This window comes from Channa argus, chromosome 9, assembly GCF_033026475.1.
Source record: "Channa argus isolate prfri chromosome 9, Channa argus male v1.0, whole genome shotgun sequence".
Lineage (NCBI taxonomy): Eukaryota > Metazoa > Chordata > Actinopteri > Anabantiformes > Channidae > Channa > Channa argus.
Genome location: NC_090205.1, coordinates 17275514 through 17287141, shown reverse-complemented (window position 1 = coordinate 17287141; position 11628 = coordinate 17275514). Strand labels below are relative to the sequence as shown.

Genomic DNA, 11628 nt, shown 5'->3' with positions numbered 1-11628 from the left:
GATAGATGGGAGTCAAATTCACATGGTTCCAAGCTTTGTGAATGATTTATTGTGACAGCTTTATAAAGAAACACCCGAGGCCCTTAGAAGTAAATCTGGAAACCTGTGTAAGATTTTTCTCGCCAAATACACACACGCAAAATTCCTGTAAATATGCTCACGTTAATTTCATACCTATCAGTCATTACACCCATACCAACAGTAAAGTATCTAATTAAACCCAGCACTCTGAGCAGCTATGGAGACCTGGTATTGACTTAACTCCAAGAAAGCAATGACACTGTGGGATCAGCTGAATTATGAAATACCAGAAGACATTCAGAGAAGTTCCTGGAGTAAAAGTACATAAAGCTCAGTGTAGAAATTCATCATACATAATGGGAAACTATCTAATGGCTCACAGAATGGGAAACAAACCATGACCAAAGAGGACAAACATAATTAAATACAAAATTTTAGCTGTTTGAATCATCAAGTGTTTTAAAGCTATTTAAAAATTATTGAATTTTAATAATTATTATTTTTCATCTGACTAAAGCTACTAGAGAAAATTTTGTAAATTCCCGTAAGAAGTAAAAAAGAAACTAAAAAAAAGGAGATAGAGTACTTCCTTATATCTTATTAGTTGCCAAACTCTGCTGAAAGATATTTTTTGTACTGAGTCTTGGAGCCTTTTATAAACACAATCTTCATTGTATGGACCCAGAAATACTCATGAAAATTATTTTCTTCTGTAATTAATAATACCTGGCACAACTTTTCACAGCTTTATCACAAGGATTTGTAGATGTGAGAGTCGTCAGGTAGGAACCGCTGTGCCCAGACCAGCATTGAAAAGTTTGCGCGCATGTGTGAGGTGAATGTGGTTATGCGCTCATATGTCAGTCAATACTGTAGAGTCAGGGAGGAGGGTCCAGAGGCATCAGCAGGGCAGGAAATGTGTGTCATGAATCGGAGCATTGTGCAGATATGAGGTGAGTTTCCATGGTTGCTCCCTGTCGTATTTTATTAAGTGTGCGTGCCTTGTCTTTTACATTAACTACGGCCAAATGTGCTGAATGAATGAATAATGACATTGTACCATGCAGAACGTCCGACACGAATGATTTGAAATCGACGGAGTTTGTTTGTTTGTTGAATGAAACAGTGCAAAGCATGCTACATTGTTGCGCCAGTCATTTCTGTTGTAGCAGACAAAGGTCGCTGATTGAGACACTTTTACAAGTCTTGGAATTGTGCCATGGTGTTCCTTTTCGCTGTGAGGTGGCAGTGATAACCGCTCCTTCACAATGCCAGACATAGAAAGAAATCCTTAATTGAAAACTGCTCATCAAAGTTTCTCAGAATCCAATACAAAATGTCTTGTTTGACCAATCAGTTCCAAAAAGCCAGAAAATGCAGAAAGAGAAGGTGGACTTTGACAAATGACAAAGGGTAGAGTAGACGGTCATTCTCTTTCTTTTAGCACTGTAGTGTTACTTCTTTTCTTAAAAGTAACATTTAATTTTTTTTCACTTCAAGGTCCCCCCTTTTGGTGCCACTTCTTCTCTCCCTCCTTCTGGCAGCAGATGTCTCAGGGGAGGAGGAGGACAGGAAGCCAAACTTTGTTTTGATGATGGTGGACGACCTGGGCATCGGTGATGTAGGATGCTATGGTAATGATACAATCAGGTAAGTCCTGTTCCTGAGAGGTCTGGTTTTTGGGTGTGCATCTCTATCCTCTTTCCTCTACTGGTATCTACTGTGATTTTGCTATAATTTGTAATTATAATCGTTCCTAGCCCCTTTTTGTTTATTATGTTGAAGCTCTATAAGTGTTCTTCTTATACTGAAAAATCTGAATTTTAATGTGTATGTATCTGTTTGAGATATTTGCTATTCATACTGTGAATATAACAATTCTTCTGAACTTTTAGGACTCCTAACATAGACAAACTGGCCACTGAAGGAGTAAAGCTGACTCAGCACATTGCAGCTGCTCCCCTATGCACTCCGAGCCGCGCCGCTTTCATGACAGGGCGTTATGCAGTGCGGTCAGGTGACACTCAAACTTATTCAGCCGATGCAAATAGGAAGATCTCGGTCACGTTTGTGAAGTTTGAACAAGTGAAGTTTGAACATGCAAATTCAGAATGTGTCATATTTTTTTATTTACTGAATTTCGCACCTGTGGGTGTGTGTTGACTAGGAATGGGTGGCGTCGGTCGTGTCCAAGTGCTGCTTTTCCTAGGGGGTTCTGGGGGGCTGCCACCCAGTGAGACCACCTTTGCCAAGAGACTGCAGCGACAAGGGTACACCACCGGCCTAGTGGGTGAGGTAACATGTTTTTCTACACTGGTTGTTTCTGTAAGATCTCCTGATTTATCAGTCAATTTGAGACCAGATGATTGATAATTGGTTTTCTTTGGGTTTTTCTGTGGATTCAGTAGTTATTCATTATATACTGCAGAGTACAGACTGTGGATATGTGGCTTGACTTTTTTTGTCTTCTACTTCTGTGTGCTAGAAAATATTTCAGGAAGCCTCTTTAAAACTTTGTGCACATAGGAAGGCAAATTGAGATTCATCAACAGTGTCACAGCTTTGTACAAGCAAGAGAAAGACATCCATATATTTAATCCCCAAACATTTTGGTTGAGAGTAAGGCCAATTTGTAAAAGTTTGGTCGAGCGGTGGAGGACACACACGCAGGGAGGCAGGAGTATAGTTCACTTAGTGTGGGATTTATTTACAGTTAACCCAAAAGCAGCAGCCTAAACTGACTTTATGAATGTTTGGAAAATTATATACAGAAACTTAAAAGAAAAACAACAACAAAATAAACCTAAAATTGCTCAAACAAAATAAGAAAACTGAACTCAACAGAAAGAAAACTAAGATCAGCCCATTGCTACAGGGCAGCTAGCAGCAGGTCTACCTCTGAACTGCAGCCAAAAAAAAATTACTCTCTCGAAGAGCTTCTACTCCAGGCCTTATGTACTTAGAGCCCTTCCTACAAAGACAAACCACTACTCATTAATAATCAATTAAGACAATGTTGTTACATATCTGAACTTTTATCTAAAATTCATATTTTTATCTTAAACCCAATTACCTTGAGTATATGTCAGTGCCAAATGAACTGGGTGTGCTATTCTAGTACTTTTGCACGGAACTAGATTCAGAACTTTAAGAAACTAATGAAATATCAGATACATTTTGCTTGGTTCTCCGTAGTACCTACCAAAATGTAACTGAATATTATTAACTCTTTAATTATCTACAACCCCAATTCTAACTTGGTACAATGTGTAAAACCCAATATAAAAACAGAATGCAATGATTTACAAATCTCAATAACCCATATTTTATTCACAATAGAACATAAATAACATATCAGATGTTGGGCCTTTGTTGCGGGACTTTTCATTTTATGATGTGCCACATTTTTTCTGGATGGGAGCATATGTTGCTCTAAAAGCTCTATGTACTTTTCAGCATTAATGGGGCCTTTCCAGATATGTAAGCTGCCCACACCATAGGTACTAATGCCCCCTCATACCATCAGAGATGCAGGCTTTTAAACTGTCCGCTGATAACAAGCTGAAAGTTTCCTTCCCTCTTTAGTCCGCAGTAAAACGGCATCCATGGTTTCCAAAAAGAACACAGAATAGTTTTCCATTTTGCCTCAGACCATTTGAAATGAGATTTGACCCAGAGAACACGGTGTTGTTTCTGGATTGTGTTCACATGTGACTTCTTCTTTGCATGATACAGCTTTAACTCACATTTGTGGATTGCACAGTGAACTGTATTCACAGTGATTTCTGGAAGTTTTCCTGAGCCCATGCAGTGATGTCCAGTAGAGAATCAGGCCTGTTTTTAATGAAGTGCCGCCTGAGGGCCCAAAGATCACATGCATCCAGTTTTGAACTTCGGCCTTGTTTTGTTGCCCACAGAGATTCCTCCTGATTCTCTGAATCTTTTGATAATATTACATACTGTAGATGGCGGGGTCTTCAAGTCTTTACAATTTTATGTTGAGGAACAATTTTCTAAAATTGTTCCACAATTTTTATACTCAGTTTGTTGCAGGTAGGTGAACCTTTGCCCATCTTACATTAGAGAGGCTCTGTCTCTCTGAAATGCTCCTTTTATACCCAGTCATGTTACTGACCTGTTGCCAGTTAACCTAATTAGCTGTGAAATGCTTCTCCATTTGTTTTTAATTTGTGGCAATTGCTTTTCCAGCCTTTTGTTGCTGCCATCAAGTTCAAAATGAGCAAATATTTTTAATGAAATGGTACAGTGTTGTTTTATGTTATATGTTGTTTATGTTCTATTCTAAATAAAATATGGGTTGATGAGATTTGGAAATCATTGCATTTTTTTTTATTTCTCTTTTACACATCGTCACAACTTCTTTGGAATTGAGGTTGTATAACCGCCTAAAAAAATTATAGAGACATCTTTGTATTCCTGGTTTATCCTTGCCAACTTTTGAAATTTGAATGTACACACCTCAACTGGAGGGGAACTGGTTTTAAAAGGGTTCAGCAGTAGATAAATATAACTAAAATGTGTGAGTTACTCTCTGTTGAAGATACAGTGAAAATTAAGGAATCAAAAATTGTATTTAAGTAATGCCAGCACCTTTAGGTATTTGGAGTTTAAATTTACTAAAAGATTACATTGCTAAGACCTGCAGTAGGCTGCTGACCTGTCTAGGGTGAAATCCACCTCCTGCACAATGACTGCTGGGATCAGCTCCAGTACCCCTGCGTCTCTTAACAAGATGTCCAGTACAACCATTAGGCGATGGGTACTTTGCTAAGGGGTCATGCTTATAGTTGTTTTAGGCAAATAAACTGTTTCTAAGTTTTGCAAACTCTTAGCATACACTTTTTATAACTGTTACATAAATGTACAATAACAGTCAAGACCTAGGACTATATCTCAACACCGACCAGTGGGGAAAAAAACTACGTTCGGATGATTGATTTATTACAGGCAGGCACATTCATACATCAACTGTCACACTGCCCTGCAGTAACAACATTCCAGACTGAGGCAGTACGTTACAGTACAGATAAGTTTGAAAATGCCCTGTGGTACAGTATGTCTCTTGTGCAGCAATGTAAATGCAATATCACCAAGTGTGATGGAGTTAAAGGCGTTAAAGAGTGTAGCATGTCTTGTATTAAAGCCCACATGTTTTGCTCATGGGAGATTAAGATTTCAAAATAGCTGAAGACTATTTGAATTTGATGTCAGCAACAGCTCCTCAGTAGCACAGTAGCAGTCTCACTAATACTTGGACTCTAATCCGAACATCTCTGTAGCTGTTTTGTATTTCCTTGTTTTTTGGCACCTTGTCAAAGACAAAGAGATTCAAACAAATCTCTTCTTGCTTCCACAAACCCCACGGCATGACTGGGTTTGGTTGTTTGTACATCTTGTGTATTGCTAGAGGTTTGAAGCATCAATTATGTTTTTTTCAATAATAGTATAAATGAAGATGCAGACAAAATGATCCGCTGTGGCGACCCTGAACTCACAGGATAAGCTGGAAGGACAAAAAAAAGTATAAATTAAGAAGTTAAAACAATTGGCAAAATGATAGGTTGAGATGTACACATTGCTGTCTCTCCCTTGATTTCTTGTTTGCTTCTGCTCAATCAGTCTCTCTGTGTCTCTGCAGGTAAGTGGCACCTGGGTGTGAACTGTGAGCACAGAGGGGATCACTGTCATCACCCAAACCACCATGGCTTCAGCTACTTCTACGGCCTGCCGTTTACCTTGTTTAATGATTGTGAGCCTGGAGAGAAGAGTAATATTCTGACAGACCTCCAGCACACACTCCGAAACATAACCATTATGGTTGGAGTCGGGCTTTTCACACTAGTAAGGATGAATTTATTTTTGTTGAGCTTTTATTTTCCGCCTATTAGTAATAATTACATGTAGATAGATCTGAAAAAATAAATGCATATAATACAAATGAAAGATGACTAATCTCTAAAACAAAATAAAAAGACAAACAAAACAATTGCGTTGCCAGACAGTAACGATGACATTGGAAAACAATGGGTTTTTGTGTTTTGTAACCGAAGGCAAAATAAGTAATGCGTAATCGCTTAGATATGAGCCAGAGGATCAGAAAAAAGATTGGGAACAGAAGCTGCAATTGTGAAGCACACAGTCAGGCTTGTTTTAGAAAAAAGCAAAGTAATGTTGAAACTGCATTTTAGTGAAGACATGGCATTGCTGAGAAGACAAATGGGAACCAGCTGTGCCACAGGTAGAGCAAGCGAGAAAGCTTGAAACAAATGTTTGTTTTAAAGAGGGAGACATAAATGGGCACAGAATATAGAACTACAACAAATGGGTCTGCGGGGAAATAAAAGTCTATGAAACTATTTCCATGTCTAAATACAGCACTGATAATAAGTAACTACTTATTGAAAATGGTTTGTCATGTCACCTGGTGGAAAGATTATGGAACTGCAGGATCAACAGTTACAAATCCAAATCCAATGATAATGTGGCATGTGTAATTTATCCCCTTTTTGTGTGCATATATGAGGTGGAGATCTCCACAGATTAAAACAAATTTAATCAAATTTAAAAAAAAAGGAAAAACGTGGAAAAGAAGGAAGATTTAAAGCCTATCTGGGAGAAACCAGAAATTAATGTGATTTGACGTCACAGGCATTTACTTATTTTCATGTTGTGTGTTGTATGACAGTGGTCTCATTTTGTGTGTGGATATTTTGTGCAATTTCAGGTGTTTGTCCGAATGTGTGGCCTTTTTGAAGTCAGCTTGTGGCTCCTGGTACTGCTTTTCTTTGTTAGTATCCTAGCAGCCTCTGTGTGGTATGTACCCTTTAAACTCCTTCCAACCTGGAACTGCATCATCATGAGAAACCAAGAGGTGATTGAACAGCCAATGACAGCAGAGACGCTGCCCGAGAGGCTGCTGCGAGAAGCACAGAATTTCGTTAAGAGGTACGAATGCACGAGCAAAATAACATTTTAATGAATAAAATATTTTTAAAAATAAATAATAATATAAAATAATAATAAATAAATAAATATTCTGAAGAGGGGAATTCTACCACAACCATACATCCTATGTTAACAGTCTGAACAGTTAACTTTCTGTGGTTTGATTACTGATTGGCTAAACTAAACAGGCCGCAGAGACAGCACATTGGTAATGTATTACTCTTTTTCTCACTTGCATGTAGCAGATTAATCTTAATGTTTAAAATGTTTCTGTGGCAAGAAACTGTGTAACAGATAGAACAACTATAAATCTTTAAAAACTTGCCAAAATACAACGTTTCAATTTTAAGTATTTTTCTTAAACAGCAGGTTAATGTGATATTTTTACTTGCCAATTATTTCATGGAGTTTTACTAAGTTTCACAAGTAAATAGCAGTGCCCATGTTTACCTTAAATAGGAATATTGTGGCTTGATGTTTATTTTGGGGTCTCAGTGGAGGTCTGTGGCACATACTCAGGAATAAGTAATATCAGGTGTTGGCTACACAAGCAGTACTTTGCAGTGTGTGTTTTTACAGTGTGATCCTTTTTCCTACATTACCATGAGGGATTGTACACGATTAAAGCTTACAATAATGATTGATGAGATTCTCAGACCACTTAATCCTGTCCTCTTCTGCTCTGCTACAGAAATGCTGAACGTCCATTCCTGCTAATCTTCTCACTGGCCCATATCCACACGCCGCTTTTCAAGAACCCTGCGTTTGCCGGCAAAAGTCGCCATGGTCGATACGGCGACAACGTTGAAGAGGTGGACTGGATCATTGGTATGTTACAGCTGAGAGGTGAAGGATATAATATGTACAATATGTTATACATTTTGCATGTCTTCAGCAGTAGTTTGAAGGTGGATAGCAAGGCGGTCACATCAATCTGCTGCGGAGAAGCTGCTCAGGTGGTAATGTGGCATTATCACTGCGGCCCCTGTGGCTCTGATGACATAGTGTCTGTCATTATGAATGCTGCAAACCCTCCTATACTTAAGCTCTAATATACCTGAATTATTCTTTAACCGATTGGAACTCCAGAGCAACAGAAATCCTCTGTTTACAGCGTTTAAACTGCCTCATAAAAAATATTACCTAACCAACCATGTCTGATACTTTATTCTTGTTTTTTTAGGTAAAATGATAGAGACTGTGGATTCCCTCGGCCTAGCAAACAATACTCTGATTTACTTCACATCAGACCATGGTGGACACCTAGAGGATGCTGACTCCCAGATAGGCCAGAAAGGAGGCTGGAACAGCGTGTATAAAGGTATGAAAATGTCTAAAAACTGATGGATATATGTTAAGGAGTCTTGCATACAGAAATGTTCTTGAAATATCATTTAGCTATTACTATATACAGATTGATAAATATGACTTGACTACATGTATGTTTCTTCAGTAATAAATTCATAAGTTTGCACTGTGTTGTGTTATTTCTTCAAATTTCAAACCTCCAGGTGGGAAGGCTATGGGGGGCTGGGAAGGAGGGATAAGGGTACCTGGAATTTTCCGCTGGCCTGGCAGATTGGCAGCTGGGAGAGAAGTGAATGAACCCACTAGTCTCATGGACCTCTACCCTACCCTGAAGTATTTAGCCAAGGACACACAACCAGACAGGTATAAACTGGATGATACTATGTGTGTGCTCATTCACTAATTCTTTGTTTGTTTCCCCAGTTTTTTTGTGTAAAGCTTCTTGATGAATACAACAGTACACCAAACTATTGTTTAGAAGGAGAGAAAAGACCATACAGTTAGGCTAAACCTGTGCATAATAATTCAAATGTTTTGTATCCAGACGATTATAGCGTGGATCCTAAAGACCCTCATTATGTGTAAACAAGCAAGCCTTTGTTTTTGAGATGGCTGCAGTGTGAACACTAATTTTACTGAGTTAGTAAGCATCCCGGGTGACACAAACAACATCAGAGGGGATATAATGAATAAAAAATATAGTTTGAATTGGGTTTTGTCATTAACACATGAAATTATCTACTTGAACTTTTTTGATTATACATTAATAACTTGACATAACAAGCTTATGTTTCACATTTCATATCAACATATCATATCTTTATAAAATTTCTCAAAATGGAACAGTTAATGTCCTTTTTTTCAAATATCTCTGTCACATAGTAGATTAGTATTTACAATGTGAGACGCAGTATTTCCCTCCTGGATTATCTTAATAAAGTTCTTTGAATCTTGAATAAAATAGTCTCTTTCAGCATATAGTATTCTTCATGGTTCCCCTCTGCCCTTTCTCTGTCCTCTGGCTTTATTGTACTTTTTTTCCTCTAGACATTTGGACGGCTATAATATCATGCCCCTGTTGGAGGGACAAGTGGAGCGATCAGAACATGAATTTATGTTCCACTACTGTGGCGTTTACCTGAATGCAGCGCGCTGGCACCCTCCTGGCAGTGAGTTCAAACGTACTGTGGACACAGAGATGTGCTGAACCATCCAATCGACAAATACTTTCTACAGTTTTGACGTGCTTGCTAAAATGTTAATGTATCTGAAAAGTTTGAAAGGCATAGGTTGTTGTTTATATTTACTTTTTATTGAGTTTAGATTCTGAGATATTATTTGACACGAAGAGCTAAACAGGTTTAGTTTGACATAGACATATACTCAGCTCATATTTTATTGGAGTTTATTAGCCAAGGCTAAACAACAGAAACACCTCTCTGTCTAATGCAGTGCAGTCTGAATCAAAACAAAGCATTTGTACATTCATAAGGGGAGGATGTATTATAGGACTGTTGTAGGCAGTTTTAGATCATTTTTTTCCTCACAAATCAGGCTTTTCATTTTAAAGCAAACTAATTCACTTTAAAAGTGCTGACATTTAAAAAAGGATTTTTCCAGGCTTTAAGCAGATTAGATTATTTTTTATATCATTGTGCACATTCACATATTTACTTGTGTGTGTTTCCGTCCAGGTGACTCCATCTTTAAGGTGCACTTTTTCACTCCAAACTTCTCTCCCCCCGGTGCTGGTGGATGCTATGACATTAAGATTTGTCTGTGTCACGGAGAACATGTGACGCACCACAATCCGCCGCTTTTGTATGACCTTTTCCGTGACCCCTCAGAGTCTCACCCGCTGACCCCTGATACTGAGCCCCGTTACGCTGAAATCCTCGATCAGGTTGCCAGAGCTGTGGAGAAGCATCAAAGTACTCTCCAAGACAAACAGCCGTCTAATGGCAGTTCACAAACCAGCACAGATGCACACAGTGTTCAAAGCCAGATGACTTGGGACAAGATTCTGTGGAGACCCTGGCTTCAGCCCTGCTGTGGTACCTTTCCATTCTGTGGCTGCAAAGAAGACATGTCACACGTGTACGAGAAAAATCCACCAGACCCTTTGGAAACTTGAAGCAAACAGCTTGGGCTTAATGAAGCAGCTCACCCATAAATGACAAAAAATATCCTGCAGGTCTTTCACACATTTCTTCGAATAGTGCATTACTTTTATTTCAATATTCAGGTGTTCAGCACTGTTTAAGATGTGATGTAAAAGGGTTTGTCCCATGACTCCAAGAACTGTCCATTCTCAGTCATGAGTCACTCAAAAAATAATCTGTTGCCTTTCGGATCTATGGAAAGTTGAGATAAATAATGCAGTTCACAACATCTGTGGTCAGTGCATTATTACTAGTGAACATCTTCAGTGCAGTTGAGTTGTTTTGCAGTTGCAGTTGGGATGTTTCTTTACACCGTTGAACCAGAGGAGGGAAAAATCTGGTTTTTGTCAGCGACATTTATTAAATGGAGGATCTGTTGACTTGGAGCATAAATGTGTCATGGGTGCTTGGATTACATGATGCAATAAAAATGAATTTACAACGTCAGCATTTCTGCCTAATTGGTGATTTACACAGCATACAACATTTTTCTCCCCACACTGCAAGTGGCTCTCATTTCCGTTACTGTGTCTATATTTTCACCTTATATCCTGCTTTTTAAAATTTGCTCATTCAGTCTACCATTTCAGGGAAGTGGGAATGAAAATGGAGGTGAAATTCCCTAAAAAGGTAATTTAGACTCTGAGCCATTAGGGGGCAGAGTCAGACTTTGCTTGAGAAGCTAAATGACTATTGTGTGTTTAGGAAAGCGAGAAAGAGGGAAGTGGAGGGTGTAAGGGTGGGTTCTCCTATTTAGAGCTGTTTTTCTCACTATGAATTATGCAGAAATAGCATTCAGTGCATAACAATTAAAAATACTTTAAAAAATGTCTATGCACCATGTAAAACAACAATACATACTGCACTGTAATATTTAGGTGTTACCCCAACTTAGTATAGTTTATCAGTAGTTAGAAATGGAATCCTTCTCTTAGTGCATATGTGTTTGTTTGTATCACTAGTGATCAAAAAAACACCTCCCAGTAAATATCTTTTTAAAATTTGATTTCTTTTTGCTTATTCCTCTGCATCAGTCCTGCTCCATTGTTGTCATATTTTCCTCTTCAATGCCTGCTTTTTTGTTTTAATATGCTCAAAATACCTTTTTGTCTGAGTCCTTTTGATGAATGATAACACTTTTTGATCTTGCAAAATGAATTTTCTTTCTCAT

General features: G+C 38.3%; 1 protein-coding gene across 2 annotated transcripts; it reads left to right on the top strand.

Moving 5' to 3' along the window:
* Positions 1-889: 889 nt before the first annotated feature.
* On the top strand, positions 890-10904 carry arsh (arylsulfatase H). 2 transcript variants are annotated; one of them, XM_067516938.1, is made up of 11 exons: positions 890-974; positions 1522-1671; positions 1917-2038; positions 2189-2311; positions 5681-5883; positions 6767-6987; positions 7679-7815; positions 8171-8308; positions 8499-8658; positions 9343-9464; positions 9990-10904. In XM_067516938.1, the coding sequence occupies exons 1-11, from the start codon at positions 970-972 to the stop codon at positions 10427-10429; spliced, it is 1821 nt and encodes a 606-aa protein (XP_067373039.1). In that variant the 5' UTR covers positions 890-969; the 3' UTR covers positions 10430-10904. The 2 variants fall into 2 exon arrangements, with proteins under 2 accessions (XP_067373039.1, XP_067373038.1); XM_067516937.1 differs by lacking the exon at positions 890-974 and adding an exon at positions 1095-1434.
* Positions 10905-11628: the final 724 nt, after the last annotated feature.

What these genes read in the sequence shown, in the direction of transcription:
- arsh (XM_067516937.1), top strand. Translation starts at nt 1,358, where the DNA reads ATGTCTTGTTTGACCAATCAGTTCCAAAAAGCCAGAAAATGCAGAAAG. An exon ending in GTACACCACCGGCCTAGTGG is followed by an intron (nt 2,312 to 5,680) that starts GTGAGGTAACAT and finishes GTGTCTCTGCAG; the next exon opens with GTAAGTGGCACCTGGGTGTG. An exon ending in GAGTCGGGCTTTTCACACTA is followed by an intron (nt 5,884 to 6,766) that starts GTAAGGATGAAT and finishes GTGCAATTTCAG; the next exon opens with GTGTTTGTCCGAATGTGTGG.